Source organism: Notamacropus eugenii, chromosome 5, assembly GCF_028372415.1.
Source record: "Notamacropus eugenii isolate mMacEug1 chromosome 5, mMacEug1.pri_v2, whole genome shotgun sequence".
NCBI lineage: Eukaryota > Metazoa > Chordata > Mammalia > Diprotodontia > Macropodidae > Notamacropus > Notamacropus eugenii.
Window position 1 is genome coordinate 187,915,928 of NC_092876.1, and position 25,394 is coordinate 187,941,321.

Sequence of the window (25,394 nt, forward strand, 5' to 3'; positions counted from 1 at the left end):
TCCTATGACTCAGTAATACAATTATACAAAGAATATACACCAAAAAGATTAAAGAGGAAAAGATCCCATGGGAACTTTGATCAATTATGATTCCTGAGGACCAATGAAGATGCTACCCATCTCCTAATGCAGAAATGATGGATTAAATATATAAAATAAGACATTTTTGGACATGGCCAAAGTGGGATTTTGTTTTGCCTAATTATGCATATTTTTATAAGGTTTTGTTTTGGGGAGGAGGGATTAGGGCTGGAAGAGAATACATGTTCATTGAAAAAAATTTAAGAACCACTAAATATGTTGAAATAACTTAATCATTCTTTAGCTTAAAAAATAATTCATAATTGTGCAGAGCCTTCAGGGAGACTTTTGTGAATAGCTATACATACAGGCAAAATTTAGAACTGCTAGGCTATGAAACATATTGGGACAATGTCAGATAATCAAGTTGATACTTCTACTTCCATGTAACAACTCATTTAACAACACTAGTAACATCAACAAGATATTTTTTAACATGTATAAGTAGGCATAAAGCACCAACTGTATACACAGGTCAGAGAATACCAAACAACAGAAATGTATGTGGCAACAAAAGACTGGAGGGTGGAGGTGGGGTGTTGGTTGACTACAAATTCAATATATGGCAGTATCCCTTGGCTGCTAAAAGACCTAATACAAGCTCAATTGTTTTAATATAGCATACAATATAGAAATACTATGTACAGATAAAAAGAATGTTGTAACTCCATTATACTCTGCATTGGTCAAAGCATATCTGGAATATTGATTTTAGTAATGGACATTACACTTTAAGGGCTGCTTTTAAAAGATGGAGTGAGTCTAGAGAAGGTGATTAGGATAACAGGTTTGAAAAGCATGTCCAAATGATGAACAGATGCTGAAGGAACTGGAAATATTCACTAGGAGATGAAAAGGTCAACATGAAGGTTGGCTTCAAATAACTGAAGGGCTGTCAGGTCAAAGAATGACTTGATTTATTGTGTAGCTACGAGCATAATTAGTGGTGAACACGACCTTGATCAAATAACTTAACCTGGCTAGGCCTTAGTATTCTCATCAGTAAAAATAAAAGTGTAGGGCAGGACTTCTATCTCTAAATTGATGATACTGTGAATTAATGGGTAAAAAGGTGCAGGAAGTAAGATTTGAGTTCAATATAAGGAAAAACAATTAAAACAATTAAAAAATGAAATTGGACTCTCCCAAAGTGTAGTAATGTCCCACCAATGGAAGTATTTCAAGTTAAGGCTAAATGACTTCTGATCAAGGGTACTGAAGGAATTCTGCACTGTAAGGAAAGCTGGATTTTTCATCAAGAATTCTTTATTTTAGTTTCATACAAATTTTGTGAAACCTAAAGCTGGGGAAGCCAGCTAGGAATGATTTGCTAGAGAATAAAGAGAAAACTCAAAGAAAGAGCCCAATGACCTTTGCATAATACAAGTAACTTTCTTCTTTACCCAGAATGTGTTACCAACCTGTTGCTTTCTAAGCTTCAATGGACACATAATCTTTAGGTCTCTGACTTGTGAATGAAGGATAAAGCTCTTTCTTTCTGCCCTGTCAGCTAAGTTCTCGAAGGGTTTAAGATTCCAGTGACAGAGGCACAACACTTTACTTGAAATCCTTGTGGGGTCTGTGAGTTTTGATGATGTAGGGCCCTTCCTCTGCAAATGTAGATCACAAGCCCTCTCTAGCTCAGTAAATGGTTTTCAACAAGAGCTGATGGGACTGAAAAATCCTTTGCCATTTGGCTAACTTCTATTAAGTCTAAGTGGTTTGGTCTACAGACAACAGAAATAGAGACCTCATATAGAGGGACCTAGGCAAGCACTCTACGTGTTCTGGATTGGGCAGCAGGGTTTCATGATCAGGTGCTAAGGACAATGCTGAGACTACTCATAGTGACAAGAGAAAAAGAACTAACTTTAAATAATTCAGAGTGAAGAATTTCATTTTAATAAGATAAAAAACAGTGATTGATAGGCAGCCAGTTATCAACTTTACTTCGAATGTCTGACTCATCTATACTACTATTAGTATATAAAAGGTAATGTCTGATCTGGCATCATGGGGAATTAATTAGTGTCACATCATCCCCATTTTTGCTACATAGAGCCCTCTGCCTCACCGTATCTTTCTATTATGTTACTTCCAATTAGCTATGGGATCTAGGGAACTGATTCAAATTTAGAAGATCCATCTCCCAACTGAAAGTCAAAGAATATGAACATTCATTTTATATAAAAAGAAATTCAAGCCATTAACAGCCAGGAAAAAAAATGCCCCAAATTATTAGAGAAACAAATTAAATTAAGTCTAAAGTGCCACTTTGTACCTATCAGATTGGCAAAGCTGGTTAAAAGAAATGATAAATGCCAGAGGGGCTATGGGACCTGTAAATTAGCCTAGTCATTCTGTAAAGCAGTTTGGAACTATGCCCCAATGGAACTATGCCTATCTTTTGACCTAGCAATACCATTACTAGGTCTACACCCCAAAGAGATCAAATATAAAAGGGAAAGGAACCCATATATACACAAATATTTAGAGTATCTCTTTTTTATGATGGTAAAGAATTTGAAACTAAGGGGGAAAGGGTATCCGGGTATCTTATCAACTGGGTAGTCATTGCATGATATATAAATGTAACGGAATACTGTAATACTATTGTGCTGTAAGGAATAATGAAGATTATTTCAGAGACGACCTGCATGAACTGATGTAGAGTGAAGTGAGCAGAACCAGGAAAACAATTTATAAATTCACAAAAAAAACTGTAAAAAGCAAAGAGCTTTGAAAAACTTAAGAATTCTGATCAAGAGACTGACCAACCAGGATTCCCATGGCCTGATGATGAATATCTTCTCACAGAAAGGTGACAAGATTAAATATGCAGAATAAGACACATTTTCAGACACTACCATTTGTTTTGTTTGACTATCCATATTAGTTACAAGGGTCCTCCCCCCACTAGGGGAGAGTGGGAAGGAAAAATAAATTTATTCATTAAAAATAAAAATAAAGCTAATCTTTATTTCATTAAAAAAAAAATCTGATATGGTTGAAAGCCAGGTTTGTTAGATCTATTAGTTCACTTTTGCACAGTTCAATTCTAAATACTAGCTCAAGAAGAAAACTCCCATGAGAAAAGTGTATGACCTTCAGTATAAGGATCCTCCTATTAAAAAGAAACAAAGTATAGTCCTGACTCTGCTACTAACTAGGCATGTAGCCTTGAGGAAGTCATTTGACTTCTTTGAATATCAGTTTTCTTTCTAATCCTAAATGCCAAAAATAGGAATAATAATTAATTTTAGCATACAATTTATCATACCAACTTTTGCCATACATTTTATCATATCAACTTCAGGTGTCATTATCTAGATCAAATGAGATAATATATTTGCATATAAGCAAAACAATTTACTCCCTAAACTGTTTTAAAATACAGACCTATTCCTTTATCTTTAATATCACAGGGTTAGTTTCTAGTAAAGTCATTAACTTCATACCACTGAGAAACTATTTCATGGGCACTTGCTTGTCGCACTCTCCAGCAACTTCATTAGTTCTGTCATAAGAATAACATACTCAAACACCAACCCCAGCTGACAAAATAAAATACTCTTGTTCAGAGAGGATTGTCTCTTATAATAGCCTGGCTCTTATGCCAAGAGCTTTATTACCAAGAATAAACTTTACGAAAGGTTGCCATACATAAAGCAGACTTTCAGCTGCTCCTCTAAGCAAACATCAATGAGACTTGTGATAAGAGAGATTAGCTCCTTTATCCCACACAAGGCAGTACAATCCATGGACAATTGAATTTCTCACCCACTTTCTTCCTATCCTAGGAAAAGGACTATTTTTAAAAGAACTTGAGAAATAAGCCTATTTGCAATGAAAAACAGAAAACATGAAAATGATGTGAGTCAAGATTGCAAAATTAAATGACATCTTGGACTATTTCTCTAGAAATAAAGCTTTAAGATCATTTTAAAAATCTGTATGACATTTCAACAAAATATGATGGAAATTAAGTGTGGAGATATTAACATTTCTATAATCATGATTATGCTCTTTAAATCATAGTGTGTAATGAATAAGACACATAATACATAATTTGTATTATGCTTATAAAACTCCATATTCCTGAGGAAAAAATGTTTCAATTAAAACAAATATGTTTTGACAATTAGGATACTTCATCAGGCAATCTGCCTTCCAAAATTATTTGTCAAATCAACAGTTAAAATTATTATAAACATGAGGAAATTAATTTGCTTCTATAATGAATTTGAAAAACAAATTCACAAACTAGCTTCATTGTGAACAAAAGTTTCAGCATTCACCTCTAAATTTAAATATCTGTTCTACTGAGGGGGTATGCACCAAGGGTGATTTAGCAGTTCACTTTGTTACAAGACTATAAACTAATATAAATGTTGTAAGTTAAACTGGTTCAGAAGATCAGAAACCAAGTCTGCTGAAAATGCAAATGTAAAGGACAGGTTGGGAGTTCATGGTCAGGGGGCTTGGGCCCACCCACAACCTAGATGCAAGGTACCAAAAGTACTCAATGATGGAATCTGCAATTGGTATCACCTTCAAGTAACTTCTAGGTAGAAAAAGATACAAATGCAAGTGAAAAGAAAATAAATTCAACTTCTTTTATCAATGAATTAGATAAGGGCACAGATGGTACATACTTATAAAATAAGCCAATGATATGAAGATGGGAGGTGGTAACAAACAATGCAACAGAAATAAGGTCAAGAGGCTAATAGCTATAACAACAGACCTCTATCACGAGATCAAATTTCGTGGGCATTAACATAAAGTCTTACACTTGAGTTAGAAATAACCAACAATCAACCATACAACACAAGAGGTCTGGGAAATGTGAAGAGACACTAGTGGATTTTTATGGGACCACAGGCTCAATGTTTCAACAGTGTGATGTTAGCCAAAAACAAAAAAAGTAAAATAACCACCAGCTAAAATGATTTTGATACTGCATAATGTTGTATTATGTACCATGTCCAGATTGAAAGAAGTATTATACATATGTTCTTAAGTGTGTACACAATATTTTTTCTTCTTTATATAATAAAATGCATTGACAAATTTTAAGTTGATGATAATAATAATATTGTAAAAGGATCTTATAGTTTGTCTTTTAATCAGTCAAGTATTTATTACTTGGTAAGAAGCTCTCTGCTAGGCACTGAGGACACAAAAATGAAAGTCACTGCCCTCAACTAATTTATAGTTTCATCAGGGGAGGCAACATGTATACATATGTATGCTAAATAAATTTTAAAAAATATACAAAAGTTTTTTACAAGAGGAAGCACTAGCAGCTGGGAAGACCAGGAAAGATATCCCCTTGGACTATACTGTACTGAGATCTGGGCACAACATTTTATGAGAGATACTGACAAGTTGGAGGATTTCCAAAAGAGTGATCAAGATAATAATAACAACTACCATTTATATTTATATATGATTCATTCCTGAATCAGCTGTCTGGGTCCAGTCAGTCAGTGAGTCAGTCCACTGACATGTTAGTGCAAAGATCAAAAGTAATGTAAAACTAGAAGAATGAGAAAAAGCACATGAGCAACTCAAACTTAAACTATTCAAAAATAAATTATGGATAACAAAAGATAGGTAGGTAATGCATGGCAGAAAGGACAATGGCATCAATTACAATAATTTCATACAACTTCACAGATATAATTGCCCAAACAAAGAAAGCAAAAAGACACAGTAAAAAAGGACCTTAGTCAACAAACAACTGTCTTGCTAGTCAAGCAGAGAGGTAATGGCAGTCAAAGGTAACAATGATTTAGACTTTCAACTTGCTGATAAAATTTTATGATGGAAGACAGAAGATTATGAGCAGGATCACCTCATAAAGAGGGAGAAAGTGAAGGATAAAACCAATTTAAGGAAAAGTTATACCATATCACACCTATCAGATTGGCTAACATGACAAAACAGGAAGATGATAAATGCTGAAGAAGATGTGAGGAGCTGGAACGCTAATTCATTGTTGGTGGAGCTGTGAGCTGATCCAACCATTCTGGAGAGCAATTTGGAACTATGCCCAAAATGTGCATACTCTTTGACCCAGCAGTATCACTTCTGGGACTGTATCCTAAAGAGATCATAAAAATGGGAAAAGGTCCCACATGTTGAAAAATATTTACAGCAGCTCTCTTTATGGTGGCCAAAAACTGGAAAACAAGGGGATACCATCAATTGGGGAATGGCTGAACAAACTGTGGTACATGAATGTAATAGAATACTATTGCGCTATAAGAAATGATGAACAGGAAGACTTCAGAAAGGCCTAGAAAGACATACGAACTGACACTGAGTGAAAGGAGCACAACTAGGAGAACTTTGTACACAGCAACAACCACAGTATGTGAGGAATTTTTCTGGTAGACTTCATTGCAATACAAGGACTTAAAAAATTCCCAATGAACTCTTGAGGCAAAATACTTTCCACATCCAGACAAAGAACTATGGAATTGGAATGCAGAATGAAGCAGACCATTTTCTTTTGTATTGGGGTTTTGTTTTGTTTTTTTTTGTTTTATGGTTTCTCTCATTCATTTTAATTCTTCTATGCAAAATGACTAAGGTGAAAGTGTATTTAATAGGAATATATGTGTAGAACCTATATAAGATTGTACGCCCTCTCAGGGAGGGAGTGAGGAAGGAGGGGGAAAAATCTAAGATATATGGAAGTGATTGTAGAACACTGCAAACAAAAAATAATTTAATAATAATAAAAAGAAAAGAAAAAAAAGAAAATTTAAAGAAATTCTTGACATTGGGTCCATGAATCCCTAAAGCCCTATGAATAGATATATCCATCAGGACACAAAGTTTTCCCAGTTATCTCTCTCTGCCATTCTTTTCAAAAAGCAACTGTATCAGACGAAAATTTTCTAACTAAATACATCTGAATATGTTCCCACAGTTCTCAGGACATCAACTACTTTGGTGACAAAAAAAAATCACAAGGCTTCCATAGGGACTATTTTTTGCCACAGGTTAAGTTCTCCAAGGGAATAGAAAAAAAGAAATACAATTCTTATAAATCTGTTCATTCCCAAGGGAGACAAAAGACCTCTTGGATATTTAGCTACTACATCTTGGTACCAACAAGCTGTTGGAGATAAAAACATTTTTCATTCATGTCAGCAGTACTACCTAGGAAGGTAAACAACTAGAAAGGGGATCTATATACACAGTTAAGCCACTATAAGGTCTGCAGTTACTGATTAATTTCTTTAGGAAACCTGCTTCCAAGATCCTCAACTGAATTGGACTTACTTCATTTTACAAATCTGATTTTGTATTTCAAGGCCAGTCATATGCTAATAATAGCCTTACATGGGCCCCTAAGTCACTGAACAGATTATTCACTTGTCTTTCACTCTACTCTTTTGTCCCCTCTGACTTTGCTAACGAGTGTCATTATTCATATATTATATTGAGGTTAAACACTAACAATAGTCCAGTTTTCATTCTACTTTAGAGTCTTAAAAACATAAGCCCAATGAAGCATAACTTAAAGGATTAATAAAATAAATACATAAAATGCTGATTATTTATATAATTTCTTAAGAACAAAAAAAAAAAAAATCCCAACCCTAAAATAACCAACTGCTAAGATTAATGAAGGAGTCAAGGGTATGTGTTGGGGAAAGGCTTTCTCATTACTATATGACCTCAAGGAACTCAATTAAGCCCTTGAAGTCTGTTTCTTATCTGTAAAATTAAAAAGTATAGACTAACTGATTTCTAATGTCCTCTCCTTTCCTAAGGTTCTATGTCCATCTCTCATTTTTATCTAAAAACTTTAACATGGAAAATATTTATAGATTCAGTTGACTTTCCTTGCAGATAAGATCAAATCAGAGTCACAGAGGCATCTAAAAGAAATATTTTGTTTCGTTTGAACTAATTAAATTTCATATAACTAAGCTGTCAAGGACAACTGCACAAATTATAATTTGATATCAACACATTCAGGGATAGATGACTGGCAACCAGTGAGCTACACGGTTGTAAGAACTACATAACAGGTTCAAGTAGTATATGCTGAGGCTATTGGAAAGAAAAGGTAATACATATAGCCCCTGCCATTGTGTCTACTATATTCAAGTAAATTGAAAGGTGTGAACTAGAATGAAAGTTTAAGGAGACACCATTTTAGATCTTTGCCTCATAGGATAAATCAAACAAAATGCTGTATATGCAGTCCAGTGAGTGGCCAAATAATTGACAATGGTAAGAAAACTAGGTGAATAATAAAACAGAGCAGGATGCACGATGAGTTCTCCTTCAGTCTGATTTCTGATCACATTCCTTTAAAGGTACTAGGAAGCCAGATGGGAATTCAGGTTTTTTTCTAATATTAAGGTTAAAATACCTAACCCTCAGTTTTCCTACAACATGGAGTTATGCAGTTTCTCTTCCCTTTCCCCAAATATAACTTGCAAAAGTAGAGATTCAAACTGCAGGAAGAGCCTTTCGGTAGATCCTCAATTCCACCTGCGCTAGAGATGAAGCTGAGCAAAAGAAGCTGGGTTTGCCCTCAAATAATTAAGTCAAAAGGAAGAGGAACACAATAGAGACATACATATAAAATCTTCTTTCATATAATTCTATACAGTAAGTTGGCAATCACATTGATCATGATCCCCTGTATCCTTCACAAAAATGGTATCCTGTATTTTCCTCATGAATAAAAAAAGCAGTATTTGTGCTACAAATTTTTCTGATCTTTAATAAGGGATTCCTGCTGCAATTGCATGATTTATGAAGTTTCACCACCACAATACTTAGTGCACTGTGTTTTTAATCTTAACTTTTTAATAAGATCTCAAATTAGGACCACATATTTTCCTATTTTTTGTTTAAAAATGTGTATATTTCAATAAACATTTATTTTATTTTCTCTTTCCCCCATTTCTTCTACCCCCCAATTGAATTATTAAAAAAAAGAAAAAAACCCTCATAACAAGTATTCATAGTTCAGCAAATCAAATTTCCACACTGGCCATGTCCAAACATATCTGCCTCTCTCTTCATGTTAAGTTCATCTCCCCCTCACACAAGGGTGGGTGGATGTTATGCTTCATTTTCAGTCCTCTGGGCTCATGGTTTTTCATTATACTGATCAGAGTTCTCAAGTCTTTCAAGGTTGTTTATCCCTAAAATATTATCGTCATCGCATCAAGACAAAGATTCCTCAGTTCCTTTGAAACTTCCAATTTTGTCATTTCTTATAACACATTCTAATACATTCCTAAACCATAATGTATTTAGTCATTTCCCAGTAGATGCATACCCTAGCTTTGTTTCCAGTTCTTGCCACTATGAAAAGAACTACTATATTTTTGTATATATGGGCCATTTCTCTTTTTATTATCTCTTTGGACATAAGCCTAGTTGTGGTAAAACTGAATACAGATAATGTAGTGATCTTTTAGGAATAGTTCCAAATTGTTTTTACAGAATGGTTGACCAATTCACAGCTTTACTAACAGAACGTTAGTATGCCTGTTTTCCAATAGCATCACTAATTTTTGTCTCCAGGTAAAAGCCCCTTGCACTGTACAGCTCAAAAAAAGGTTAAAGAACTTAACTCCTCTCAAATGAATTTCTCACTTTGGGCATAAGTAATCTCAAAACACATCTGTGTCTTCAAAAAATTTTTCAGATCAACAGTAATCAACAGATAGTTTGATATAGTTCAATGCTTCAAATACAAAGAGACTCCAATATGTGACTGACCAATCTAGGACATCTCACACAAAACAGATGCAGAATTATCAGAAAAATTATAAAGAAACATCACACTATGTCTCTATTTCTCTTAAGGAAACCAAGCTTTTATAATCTTACCTCAATTACATTTTGACTCTGAATACAATCTATGACCACTAAAGCTCACTAAATCTAATGAAATTTTTGTCATTCAGTCGTTTCAGGTGTGTGACTCTAAGCTCATTTGAGATTTTCTTGGCAAAGATGCTGGAATGGTTTCCCATTTCCTTCCCCTGCTCATTTTACAGATGAGGAAACTAAGGCTGGATTTGAACTCAGGTTCTCCTGACTCCAGGGCCAGCACTATATCCAATACATCACCTAGCTGCCCAAAGTGAGGTTAACAAGGTTCATTAACTGGACCTTGAATGATAATCAATGATCAGGTGAAAAGTCTAGTATTATTTCAAAAGCAATGAGGACTTCTAATGGAAAATCTTAATTTTATGTACGTAACCTGTTTAAATAAAGACTTTTTTTTAATGTGCTAATCTTATAGTACAGCTTCAAGTAGAAGCTTCAAGGTCACATGTGGCCCTCTAGGTCCTCAAGTGCAGCCCTTTAATTGAATTGAAACTTCGCAGAACAGGTGTGAGGACCTAGAGGGCTACATGTGGCCTCGAGGCCGCAAATTTCCCACTCCTGCTCTGTGTCTATTTTGAGATATGTACCAAAAAGATCAGTGATTCCTGACCCTAATTTTCTTTATAGGGTAATACACTATTACCATGGGCATTCTACTCTACTTGGCATTTTCCAATGAAGATTCTATCAATTATCAAAACCACCATGAAAATCTAAACACAGAATGTGTGTTTGCTTACTTCAGCAAACAATACATCCAGTCTTTTTTTTTGGTGGGGGAGGTGGGAGGAGAGAGGAAAGTAAGGAAAAAAGAGGTAGAAGTTCTCAATTCTTTTAAAAAAAGAAATAAGGACAGAGTATTAATTCCAAAAATATCAAAAATCATTCAACTATGTGATAAGAATTTATGTGGAAAGGAATATAAAAGCTTATCCTAAACTTAAAAATTTATCAGGCATAATTTAAATGACTGACTGACTCAATTGTTTCAGTCACGTCTGACTTTTTGTGACTCCATTTGGGGTTTTCTGGCAGAAATACTAGAGTGGTTTGCTATTTCCTTCCCTGAATTTAAATGATTAGAACAACGTAAATGAAGACAACATTAAATACTACTAAATTCAAGTCAAATAACAGTGGGAAACATTCATAATTATTAAAGCACACATACTCCCTTGCTTTTGGTTAAACGAAAAACACCTAAAGTGCATAATGACAAATATCATTCATCACAAACACAATATTTTAGCTGGTTTTATCTAACTTTTAAGGGAGTGTGTTTTGGGGATGAAGAGGTAGGAGGTAGTTGTATGTCTATGCTAGGATGTATGTATTTTACCAAAACAAAATATGTGTTAAAAAAATTTTTTAGCTTTATATAGCATACATATATTCTATATATATAATAGTATCACTACATTTTTACAAATGTGCAACACAATTACATAACAAACACAAAAACTGATGTTTTTTTAGAATTATCTCCTAAAGATCCACGGAGAAGCAAAAATACTTGGGAACAAATACTTGAGGAAATAAGAAACCAAAAAAAACAAAGAAATACTTGTAAGCCCAACAAAAAGGTGACTAGAAATTCTAACATGAACAAATTCCATAAAATTAAAGTTACAAAGCAATAGTTTCACAAAATAAAGAACAGATTCAGAAAGCCATTATTAACATCTGGTTAAGCAATAATTCAAAACAAATATATTTAAGTTATATTTCTTACATATTTAACACACTTACCACTGTGGGATTCCCACTGCTTATCAACTGGCTGACTTCATGGAAAATGCTTTTGCAGTCAATTGATTTATCTAATGATCCTCGTTTTACTATTACTGCTACTGCTAACAGAATCTGCTCCCGGACATACTTCTGAAGGCTGTAAAACACAAATTGTTAAACAAACAGTTACTTAAATCCACTACAAAAAAGTACTGTATTTTCCAATGAACGTGCAGCTATTTTAAAACACTGCTTACAGAACTGGAGAAGTTCATTTAAAAATAAAAGCTGGTAGCACCAATATTGTTAAGAGAAAGAAACAGCAAAGAAGAAATATCCAAATGCCACATCACTTGTTTTAAATGGGAGAATAAACACCTTAGAGAGAGAATACACCTTAGGGAGAATAAAATGCCTTTTAAACTTCCCGGCAGATGTTCCTAGACTGGGAATCCAACTTTCGGTCCTAGTTCTGACCAGTGTTATTAATTTAGATCCATTTGTCTTCAACGCACAAAGGCAAATTAACATACATGCTACAATTCAGCTAGACAGTTCAAGTTAGAATATAGAAACAAAAATACAAATTCTAATATTTTAATAGCCTCATGTCCAAGTTACATGTTTTCCCACCTGCAAAACACACAGAAATAAACAGTTAAAACAAGTTAATTATTATACAAGTTGGTGTACACAAGTATATCTCTCATGTTAGTTATATATTTTTAGCTTCATTATTTAAAATTTTATTTTATTTAAAAACAAAATAAAACTTCAGATTACAGGAAGACAATCATGACTTCACATACTCAGGTTCTTCAGTCCAAGCAAAAAAAATGGGATTCCCCTCAATGGTGTCAGACTATAGCATTCCATACCAGGATACTCAAGGTACCATTCTAGTTCATGGGCACAAAAGTAAGACTACTTTCTTATCAATAAAACTCAAACACACACTCAGGGTCTACGCCCCTCTCTCTTGTTGGACACAAAGACACTGCACCCATGACGTCTTCTCTCTGTTCCAGAAAGCTTTCCTTTGAACTATAGCCATGAAATAAAAGCCAAGAATATTAGCTGACCAATATTATTTGGGGGGTTAGAGAAGATGGTTTTAAATACAGTGATGACTAAAAAATATATATAAAATACAGAGGACAGACATTTTAATGATCTGAAGCTGTTGCCCTTCCAAATTGTACAATAGTACATAACTAATTATTCCAAAGTTGATCTGGATAAACAATACTGAACAACTTTGAAAATAAAAATCATTTTTTAAAATGTAGGTTTAGGATAATAACTGATCATTTTTTTTTCAAAAAAATGACTCTAAGATTGGTCCCATAACCACTTCTATTAACTTCCTTTAACAATCTAGAGAACTCAAGAGAACTCTAAAATTTTTAAGTCTCTAGGATAAGGGAAAAGAATTATACAACAATGCAATTCTGAATACCCTTTCTGGGTATAATTCTAGATGTCTTTTGAATGTATCATATCAAAGGAATTTTCCCAACTTTGTTTCCATACATAACATTTTCCTAAATGCATTATCAAGTAATGGATCAAAAAAAGGAATTTTGCTAGACATAAAAAACATAAAATTCTAACAAATTACATATCTTATACTCCATTTTTTAAAACTTAGCAACAATTCTTTGACAATTATACAGACTATTCTTAATAAGTTAAAAAACTTGTCTAGATTCCTGTTTACCACCTATTAAAAAAAAAAATCAGAAGATTTGGGAACATGGCTAAATGGAAATCCTAGATGAGTGAGGGAGCATCCTAAAAGATTAAGTGGATGGGAACAGAAAAGCTGAAGCTGGCAGTCACTTTCATCCTTGTTCCAAGGAGTTGGAACCAGGAAAGCATTCCATACTTCCCCATTACCCTCCTAAATCAGCCTTAAGATACATTATATACTGATCTTAAAAGGTCTGTGACTCATTAGAATATGCTTTTGTGTTAAGGAGAATATTTTGAAATAAATTCCAGCGTAGTCAAGTTAATATTACTTTTGTGCTATGGCCTAAAGCTGTATTTCTAGAGTTTGTGACCACAGAACCAAGTCAACTGTCCTACAAACCACAAGCTCACAGAATTCAGAACTGGAAAGGAATTTAAAGCATCTAGTCCAAGTCCTTAATTTCACAGATTAGGAAATCAAGGACCAGAGATTATTTAAAGTACACAAGGTCACAGACAGTGGGTGGCAGAGTTGTTGTTTGAATCCAGCTATTCTGACTCAAATCCTGTGATATTTCCCTGTATCATGTGATCAGAGAAACTAGGGTATGAGTATTGAGAGAAATGTGTCAATACAAAGACACTGCCAGAACAAGAACAATTCAAACTGTATGCTGAATTTATGGAAGATCACCAATAAGATATTCATATGTTAAAGATGGTACATTAATGCAATCTAAATTAGATTTAGAGCACAGAAAGAAGCAAGGGCTGTCAACTGAGAATAAATACAAAAGCATGGTACATTTCTGTGAAAATAGTTGTATTAAGACTCAGGATGAATTAAAGCTGTCAGGGAAAGCTAAAGATGAAAAATGTTTTACGAAGACTCACTGTAACAAGGAAAAGGATTAAAGAAGAGTTAAGACCACCGTCCTGGACAGATGGAACTTATGTACGTCATGACAAAGAGAAGGCAGTGCTGTCCAACTCTCAATATGACCATTTTTGCTGCTGAGAAGAATGAACTTTGGACTGGAAAGAATACACAAAACAATGGCTAATTAGAAACTGAAATATAAGATGGGTAAATAGTAATAAGAGCACCAAGTGGCTCAAAAGTAGATGTGTAAATCACCATCACCAGGGCCATTTGAAATAGGGTGTGATTGCTCAGTCACTGAAAATGTTCTCTGAAAAATCATGGAAAAGAAAGGTATTAGAGGATGGGAGAAAGGTAAATATCCTAATTTTCAGAAAAGAAAATAGACTATTACATACAAACCACAGGCCAGTGACCTTGATTTTGATAAAAATTTTAGAAAATATTAGAGATGATTAGTTAGCAAAGGACTAGAAAGGAACACAACAAGAAGTCAGAATGGATTTATCATGTAATATTTATTAATGTTAAATACAATAGCAAATGTGGTCATTTTGTGAGTTGGTTTTTAAAAATGCGTTTTAAGACAGGATTTCAATGGGCGGAGGGGGACACTAAAAAAATGGCTATACTCAAAGAAAAAAGTGGGGTATCAATAAAACTCAAGAAAAACAGAATGTTGTACCATATTAACATTATTTCGTCTAGGGGTCATTAGAATGATAGATCAGGAAACACTATATTTTTAAAAAGCCTATGACAAAGTAGATCATACTTTGCTTGACAAAGAAAGAGAGATTAGCTACAATTAGAAGGATTCAGAACTGGCTGAAGAGTTACATCCATAGAAGGGTTATTATGGGTTTGACATCAAAAAGAAAGGAAGTTTATAGTACTGGTTAGCACTGTATCAATGACCTGGCTCTTTATTCAATCAATGCTTCTATGGAATGTTTATTACATTTGAAGATGACACAACATTTGAAAAAATAGCTAACAAATTAGATAATGGCAAGGATTCAAAAGATTTTGACAGGTTAAAACACTGAGGTTCAACTCTAATAACCTGAAATTCAGATACATAGTTTTAGAAAAGGATTAAAAATCAATTCAAATATATGAAGGGATGATATCTAAAAAAATAAAATTAAGTGGTGAAATGAAAGAGGAATATCCTGAGAGAAAGGGAAAAGAAAAGGTAGAATGAAGTAAATTATCTCACATAAAAGAGGCAAGAAAAGGTTTTTACAGTTGAAGGGAACAGAAAAGAAAAGTAGGAGTGGAAGAGAAGGGCAGATTAGAGGGAGGTAGTCAGAAGCAAAACACTTTTGAGGAAGGACAGGGTGAAAGGATAGAGAGAAAACAATAAACGGGGCAGGGGGCAACAGGATGGAGGGAAATACAGTTCACAATATTAACTGGGAAAAAAATTTTGAAGCAAGTTTCTCTGATAAAGGCCTCATTTTTCAAACATATAGAGAATTAAGTCAAATTTATAAAAATGTCATTCCCCAATTACTAAATGTTCAAAAGATAAGAACAGTTTTCAGATGGAGTAATCAAAGCTATCTACAGCCATATGAAAAAATGCTCTTCCTCACTACTGATTGGAGAAATGTAAACTGAAACCATTCTGAGTTACTACCTCTTAACTATTAGATTGGCTAACAGAGACAGGAAAGGAAAATGACAAATTTTGGAAGGACGTGGGGAAAAATGAGACATTAATGCTCTTCTGGTAGAGTTGTGAACTGATTCAACCCATTCTGTAGAGCAATTTGGAACTATGCCCAAAGGGCTATAAAACCAAGCCCTCCCTTTGACCTAGCAATACCACTACTAGGGCCGTATCCCAAAAGAAATAAAAAAACAAAAAGGAAAAGGACTTATATGTACAAAAATATTTATACTAGTTCTATTCTGATGGCAAAGAACTGGAAATTGAGGGGATGCCTATTAATTGGTAAATGAACAAATTGTGGTATGTGACTGTGATGGAATACTGCTGTGCTATAACAAATAAGCAAGAAAAACTTGGACTTCCATGACCTGATGCAATGTGAAATGTAGTGTACAAAGTAATAGCAATACTATAAGATGACCAGCTGTGAATGACTTAGCTATTATCAGCTATACAATGATCCAAGAAAACTCTCAAGAACTTATGATGAAAAATGCTATTCATTCCTAGTGAAAAAATGAATGGTGTCTGAATACAGATGAAAGCATATTTTGTTTTCTGCTTTCCTTATTTTTCTTGAGGGTTTTTTGGGGGTGGGGATTTTTCCAATTGTTTTCTTTCATAACATGACTTATATGGAAATATTGTGCATGACTACACATGTATGATCTCTATCAAACTGCTTGCCTTCTCAATGAAGGAGTTGACGGGGGAGGAAGAGAGAGAATCTGGAACACAAAATTGTTAAAAGAATGTTAAAAATTGTTTTTACATGTAATTGGGGAAAAATAAAAATACTGAACAAAAAAAAATCAATTCCAATGTAAGAGTCTAGGAGGTATCTAGACAACAGTTTGTTTGAAAAAGATGTGAGTGCTACAGAAAACTATAAGCTCCATGTAGCAGAAATAAATAAATGATAGTGAATCATTATCAGTATTATCCACCATTCTGCTTTAAACTAGCAAGGTCAGATAGCTGCTTTTCCAGAACCAGTGGTGGATTTTCACTGACTGAAACCCATTCTCTCAGTTGGTAAAGAGCTGGAAACTAAGAGAGTGCCCATCAAATGGGGAATGATGGAATATATTACATCACTTCCACTATGAGCAGAAGATGCAATGAGATATATTTTGGCTCAGTGTAAGAAAGTGATGAAAGAGATGATTTCAGAAAAACCTGGGAAGATTAGTATGAACTTATGTCAAGCAAAGTGAGCAGAACCAAAGTAATTCATACAATAATAACATTTTACGTTTTAAAGATTGAGTGTGAAGGATTTAAAAAATCTGATCAAAGCAATAACCAACAAGATGATAAAACATGCTACCCACCTCCTGATTGAGAGGCAACAGACTCAAGCTGCACGTAGAGATATTTTTGTCTGAATATGGCCAATGAAAGAGTTAGTTTTACTTGACTATTATATTTATTACAAGGGTAATATTGTTCTTTTTTTCCCCAATGGGTGGGGGATACTGGGAAGGATAAAAATAAATTATTATTAATTTTAAAAATAAAATTTAATTTCAAGAGAAAAATGAATGAATGAAAGATAATAAGAAACTGCATTGAGAGGAATGGTACGCAGGTATAAGGAAGTCATAGTTCCACTGTATTTATCTCCCTTATCAGACCACATCATAAGTACTGTGTTCAATTCTAGATACCTTATTTTAGAAAAAACATTAATAAACTGGAAAATGTCCAGAGGAGAGCAAACAGCAATGTGAAAGATCTTGAGTTAACCATATGAATGGTAAAAAAAAAAAAAAGAAAAAGAAAAAAAAAGAAAAAAAAAAGAAAAAAAAGACATGGTTAGCCTAGAGGGGAGAAGATTTGAGTAAGAAGACATGACAGGTTTCTTGAAGGAGAAGAAAGAGAAAACAGACCTGCTCTTCTTGGACCCAGATGGAACAAGAAGCAAGGGATAAAAACTGGAAAGAAGTAAATTTAGACTTGAGATACAAAAAGCTGCCATAACCATTAGAGAATGGAATGCCTCAGGAGGCAGCAGATGCCCTCCCCTGGAGCTTTTAAAAGCAAAAGCTAGGCAACAATTTGTAAGATGTACTATAGAGGGGATTCTTGTTCAGGTCTGGGTTAGGTTAAACTAGATGGCCTCTAAGGCCATCTGTGTTTCACTGTGTGATTCACAACAGTATAATACTGTGATTCACATCAGTATAATTAATAGGGCCACAGAATATTTATGAGTTATAATAAACTGATGGAACCCATAAATCTAGGTCCAGGGGAATATGCAATAACTGAAGTAAAAGTTCAATGTAGGGATATGAAAATTTGAGATAAAAAGGAGGAAACTATATCTTTTTTAATTTCCCAAGAATTACTTCACATAACACATTTTTGATACATAGAAAATATTTTCGTATTTAATCTTCTTCTTCTCACAGAATCCCTACCTATTTAAATCACATGAATAACATAGTTCTGTGAAATATGGAGTATAGGAAATGCCAGCATAGAGAATTCTTGTTTAATGAAAATAACAACTTTTAACTAATTTAATGGGCAATTTCCCTTTTTACTTTAAAGATAAAGATCCAGACAAGTTTCTAACTGCAAAAATAGCATAAAATGTTTATCAGCTATTCTTGAAGCCTATTTAGTATTTTGTTGGATTTCTAAGAAACGAAACTGTTCTTAGTTTACCTTCCTTCAAACATTTAGCTTTTAAAATTCTGAATATTTGAAAAGCCACTTTTCCAAAATGAAATTTTATAAGGTTTTTTTAAATCCAACTACCAGTTAACACCTAATAATAATAGCTAGTGATTTAAGGTTTGCAAAGCACATCACACATATCACCTCCTTTAATATTCGTAAGGACTATATTATACAGATAAGGAAACTGGCACATACGGGTTAAGTGACTTGCCCAAGGTCTTCAACACAATAAACATCTACAACACCCAAGACCCTGGGGGTTAGGAGACAAAAATGGGAAAAGTTCTTGCCTTCAAGGATCTTACAATTTTAACATGGGATAAAATGATTAATATTTTAAACAAAAAGACACACTCTCAAAGGCATGTAAAACTGCAAAAGGCATTTTACTGGCATTTCTTCTATGTACTTACTTAGGCCTTTGTAAGACATAGGTTAAAAGGAATGTTCGCAGTGACTCGATGCTACCTTTTTCTAAAAGAATCCATTCTCGAACAACTGCTTCCATTATCGCTGTGGCAGCTTGAAAAAGGACATAGTCCACTTTACTAGTTTCTGTTAGGAAAATAAAAAAAATTTCTTCAGACACTGGTTGTTATGAAACTCCACAATGTGCATTTCTTAATTTGAAAAGAGAACTTTTCAGACAAGGAATAAAATGATTACCTGTTTCTTTTTTATTTTTCCCGTGACCTTGCTCTAGCACCACAAAGAGGTTAGTTCCTCTCAGAAGACACCTCAGGCAGGTGGCAGCTAATCAGGATCACAATTTTCACAAACTTTCCTCACCTCTCTTCAACTGTTACTTCCAAAGCATGAAGAACTAAAAAATAACACAGCTTTAAAAAAAAATAAAAATAAAAAAATAAAGCAATCAGAAATTTTCCTAAGATATTCTCACCAGGTATAAATGGTATGTTGCCCTTGAAGACATTTAAACAAAAAACAGATTTTGAGTATTCCCATGTGTGATGAGCCATGTTGCTAAAAGATTTATGATTGCAAATGATACAGTTTTTCTTTCAGCAAGACGACCCATCTCTAACAGGAAACTCAAAACAGTACAAAAATTAGTTTAGGTTATTTTTTCCAAAAAATATAAACAAAGTATTACACAAGGTGAGAAGTTCTTGCAAATTTTCTGATTGCTCTACTGATCAAACTGAGTAAAAATCCCCATCCTACACTTTGAAGGAATTCTTATCTATCAAATTATGGTATCTGCACTAAGAATTGGATCACAGAAAAAAAATGAAGTATCAACAGGCATCAGATTCTCTGTGATTCAGGTACCAAATAGCTCTGATGAATAGTTTTCAAATGCCATTTCAAAAAGGAAGAAACAGTCTAAAGTCAAGAAATGTGCAGAAATCTGAGAGACTTTGCCACATAAACTACATAGCCAGATTCCAGATAACTTGCCAAGACATTTGAACAGTAATATCTTTAAACTATCAAAAACAAACTGTAGCATAAAATTAGTAACATGTGTCAAAGTATCCTGAAGATACACACAAGCACTGAAAGGCTGATATCAATTATTTTCCCCTTCTCAAACTCTGATTGTTACTAAAATCTTACAAATGGTCTAAAATGGTCTTGGCAAAGATTAGGTATGGAAATCTGGGAAGATTAACCATTAATGAACAACTGCATGTCCCTTAAGTCTCCTACACTGGGTACTGTGAAGCTACATGAAGAAAAAAATAAAGAGTCTGGTCTTATTTTTAAAAGTTTGACTTATTAAACGTAGCCTTAGTATAAATTCTATTCCTGATGGAAATCACAATTCATAAAAAAAGAGACAGTTCTTAGAAATTAATATAGGACTCTGGTAAAGATCTGATAGAAGAAGTAAAGGCTCAATGCACAGTGGGCTGAAGGCAATTAAAAGCTACATATCATCTACTTCATTTAAAGAGGAATATGGAGCTACCTCACAAACATAACTCAAATAACTTCTTACTACCAATTACTCAAGGTAAGACAACACATATTTATTTCCTCTACCACAACACAGCCACCATAACCAAGCAACTTTGGCCTTTAGAGTGAACAAAGAAACACTGTTATCTCTTCAGCTCACACTAATCCTCTTCCAAAAAAGAAAAAACCCACTGCATGTTTAAGCATAGGACCCAAATAAATGCTTGGATTGTCATAAACTATAAAATGCTCTATTTAGCCTCTAAAATAGTCTTATCAACTGGTATTTTAAAAGGCCTGATAAGTCAACAGACTTTTCCCTTATTTAATAGGTTTACAGGTGGCATACTTAGGCCACAAAGCACAACTATGACCATTCATATTCCTTGAATGCACTATAGCAGATAACATGAAGATTTCCAAACTCCTGGACCCCCAGAATTATGACTTCTAGGAACTATGTACATAGGAAAACCAAAGCCACAATTTTTAACAAAACCAATTCTGCTTGTATGACTTTCCAAAGTACTAAGATAAACTTTTACAAACCATCTTTTGCATAGAAGATGAACTAGCAAGAGATCCTATCTAGAAATCTACTGATAACAATAAGTAATCTACCTATGACTATACAACCAATACTTTTGGTAACTATTACAAGGATATTTTTGAACTTTTGGGTCTTCAGAGAGTTTTGAGCTAGCCACTTGCAAAAAAAAAAAGCATACCCATTTACCATGTTGTGTTCACATCTGTCTAGCAATACAAACTCTGTCTGGCAAAAGCAATTGTTTTCAAGTCACTTTAAAGGATTAATTTACTTCTGACCAAAATGAAACCATCTCTTTTAAAGAATCCTATAAACCAAAATTCATCTCTAATTTTTCTAAAAATCTCCACAGCCATAAAGAGTATAATACACTAAATGGAAATCATTCATTCTCTCTAAATAAGGGAGGAAGTTTTCAGTTCAATAGAAGAGGTTCAAAAGATTGGCACTTTACCAATAAAGTAACTGTTCCTCCATTCCTCAAGCCCTCTCTGTAAGATAATGAGTAATTTAGCAAGTGGAACAGTAAAGAACCCTTCAGAATTTACATCTGAGATTTCCAAACAAACTTTAGTAGCTTAAAATCACACTAAGACAACCTGTATACTTGACTTGACCAAAAGCAAAGAAATAATCTTAGGTAAAAAGTGATTCATTAAAAGAATTTCACAAGAGCCAATTCTCATTGTTGACAGTATTAAGAAAATATTTCCCAAAATTCTGAAACCCAAGCTTTTATCATTATAATTGCCTCTTTTTTTAACTACTTCAAGGTAAAAAAGAAATGATGTTCCCTAGAATATGAACACAGGATTGCTACAAAATTAGCACCTAGAGAAAAATAAATGCTTTTGCTCATCTATTTCCTAACAATAAGAATAAAAGTCATGAGGTTTTCTGAGAAAGAACACTTTAGCACTGCTTAGTCAAAAGGCACTGAAGTGTCCTGAGATTGAGTGATTATGTCTGAAGGTTCTTTCCTACCAAAATAAATACAAACACAGAAAAGAGGAAAGAAAATAAATACAAACATAAGAGCTAGAGAAAGAAATGAAGAAAAGTGGAAAATATGTAAAATTCAAGCTGAAACTAAGAAAGAAGGAATTTAAGTCACACAAGATAGAAGGGCAAGATTTTTTTTCTCTTTTAAAGTTTTAGAACAAATTCCCTAAATGATGCCCATGAAATGAAATTAATTTCCTGAATAAGAATGTGAAAATCCTGGCCTGTGATTGACTGCCACCTGAATGAGAAGTCTTCTTAGAGGAATTACCCTTCTTTGCTGGTGGCAACTGAGTAAAAGACAGTCTGTGGTGTTTAGATGTAAACATGAATGTAACAGAAAGATCTATAGTATATTAATGATGTTATTGGTAATACATGCACTCAAAAGTAACATCTGCAACTTTAACATTCCAAAATTCAAGATGATTCCGGAGTATAGCTGGAATTGACACTACTACCCCTTCAAAAATTCATCCCATGTCAAAAATACATTCTTAAATAAACCCAAAATAGCAACAAAGTTAATACTACTTCATAAAAGTGAAACTTAGATACACTGGAAATTTTTCTATTTACCATCTAGAATGAACTAGTAATCACTTGAACTGCTAAATTAAGCCACAGGAAAGCCCAGCTGTGTACATCCAGCAAAAAAGACACAAATAAAATAACTAGTTCTCAGAACAAATGTAGGTGGACCCTAGATTCATTATTTTTAGCCACAATGATTTTCTGAAATCTAACAATGCTAACCTACGGCACTAGGTGGAAAGGAAATAGGATTCTTTAATTTGCTTACCTTGAGGTTTTGTTTCTTTTAAATTTTCTCCAGGTATATTACAAAAGAGAAATATACTTGTGTCTGAGCCAGTTTGTCATATCAGATCTATACCACTCCCGGGTACAAAATTAACCATTCAAAAAATATAAAAATTTCATCTGAGTTGTTAAAAACTGGCTTGTCAGCAAAAGGACCTGCCTACTCAGGAGTGAGTTAATTGACCTACCCTTACCACTTTTGGTGCTAAAAATACAGACCATGCAAAAGTGTTCTTTTCTTTTAAAAGAAACTGAGATCTCAAAGTAAAGAAGGTAATTGTATCAAGCATATAACCCTTAGTCACATAGCATAATGAAACACCAAAATTAAGTTTTCTACTTAGTACATAAAACTGAGAGTACAGGATTAAAATCAGCAATTCATTCTAAACTTTACTTCCTATGTGACTTAATCAACAAGTGTTACGGACCTCAAATAAAATTCTGTCAAATAAAAGGAGGCTAACTGATCAAAAGCAAAGTCAATGTAAAATAAATTAAAAGGGAGCAGATAGTTTCACTGTAGCTCTTAGTAGTAAATACCATCAGTGAAAGAGGTAGTTTTATAATTCTGAGATTCAATATATAAAACTTTTAATATAAATGTTGTATTAATGTATTTTCTTTGAGAAAAAACTTCCATAGAGGTCTTAAAATGAAAGGTGTTTTTTTATTTTTAAATCATTCCAAAATATGAAAATATGTTTCTGTCTCCCATGATATCCATTCATTTCTGAGTCACATTTTAAAAGTGGGCTGGGCACAATGCAGAATTTTTTCCTTTGAGAGTTGTTCCTATACCTAGAGGTCAGTGATTCCATCTATGTGTGAAGCCAATTACAGGTAAGGAAACACCCTCTAGTTATAAGCAGTTCAAGGCAACGATTCTGTACCTTACAGTATTTAAAGAGTTGCCTGGGCCACAGAGAATTTAAATGATCTAGTATGAGAGATCACTGAGTTAGAGTTGGAAAGGGCTCAGGGTCACAGGGCCAGCATGTGTCCAAAGAGGGACTTGAATCCATATCATCCTGACTACAAGAGCTACTATATGGGGGCTGCCTGTCACTTTTCCTTTGAGAGTTGATATCATATGTATGAAAAGAACTGAATAACTGAAATGATGAACATATCAACGTTTTTAAAAAGTAAACTCAAATTATGTTCTGGTTTTTAAAAATAGGTCTTTCATTTTAAACTATATTTTAAACAGATAAAATTAATAATTGAAACTAACAAAGTTTTCTTTTTGCCCTGAGGAATATCTTATAAAATTCACTTTAGTATAATTAATGTAAAAGTTCTAGTATTTCAAATAAGTATCTCTTTAATTTAAACCATATAGCAAAAATATTAAATATTTTAGCCATTTAAATTACTGTAATAAGATTATGCAACAAAAATGAAAAAATTAACACTTACCCAGAATATGCTTGCAAACCGCAAAAGGTGATTTTGATTTCCTAAATGATAAGAATATATGTTCTGCATGCTGGCGTTGTTCATTATTGACCATAGAAGGTGGTGCCTTAATTTAAAACAAAACAAAAAAAACCCTACTTAGATATGTCTAATTTTTAAGTTTGTACATACTGTCCCTTATAATATTCCATGAACTTACAATATCACCTCAATTTCATATTATTAAGGAAAAGTTTCACAACAATGGCAAAAAAAAAAAATGTTACTAATGTTCAATTGAGTATTGCTGGCATTTCCTACCAATATCAACAACAAAATTACTTCAGCTGGAAAATGGGCTCTCATTCCATTATATTATTACGGGATGAATTTTCAATCTGAGCAAGAATAATAAATAACTTTCAAGAACATGAATATTAATTGCATGTTATAAATTTTTAAACAAAAAAGGGCTTTATCAGATAATTCTAACAACAGATACTTGTAAGATCATCAAATCAAGCAACCATGGAATAACATTAGAGGTACAATTAAATGTTGGCTTTTACTGAATGTTTATAGAGGGTCAGGAATTAATCAGTCAAAAATCCAGACTACCTTAATAAATTCACCATTTCTAAATACATTTGCTCAATTTGTCTCAAAAAAGTTAAGACTAAATATTTCTTAAGAGCATCTCCTTGATACATTTATTCTTACAATATGCTTTCATTAGGCTTTGACCAAATGTGGAAATTACAAAGGAAAAAAATTGGTGTCTCTACTTAAACCCCACCAAATGAAACAATAGAAATATTTTTAAAAGGGAGAAAAAAATGTGGGGGGAAAACGAAACTTTCATTATTCTAACAGGAATGTTAAGGAGGAAAATAATTTTAGTAGGCTCAAACCATTTGAAGGACAAAAAATACTAAACACATCCTTAAATGAGACATATTTTAAAACAAATGCAAAAAAACTGAAACATTTTTATAAGCTAGCTAATATTCTTGAGGGAACAGATTACTTAATATCTAAGTACTCAT

General features: G+C 33.5%; 1 protein-coding gene across 6 annotated transcripts in view; it reads right to left on the reverse strand.

The window, feature by feature from the left end:
* Nucleotides 1–25,394, reverse strand: part of XPO4 (exportin 4) — a 130,518-nt gene that overhangs the window by 79,019 nt on the left and 26,105 nt on the right. For 3 of the 6 annotated variants that reach the window (XM_072611693.1, XM_072611692.1, XM_072611697.1), the window contains exons 2-4: nt 24,370–24,475; nt 19,061–19,202; nt 11,716–11,854 (exon numbers count right to left, since the gene is read on the reverse strand). In XM_072611693.1, the coding sequence (XP_072467794.1) occupies nt 11,716–11,854; nt 19,061–19,202; nt 24,370–24,463 (375 nt within the window). In that variant the 5' untranslated portion in view covers nt 24,464–24,475. Of the gene's footprint in view, nt 1–11,715; nt 11,855–19,060; nt 19,203–19,313; nt 19,471–24,369; nt 24,476–25,394 lie in introns of those variants that run through there. The other 3 variants (XM_072611694.1, XM_072611696.1, XM_072611695.1) reach the window with 3 other exon arrangements.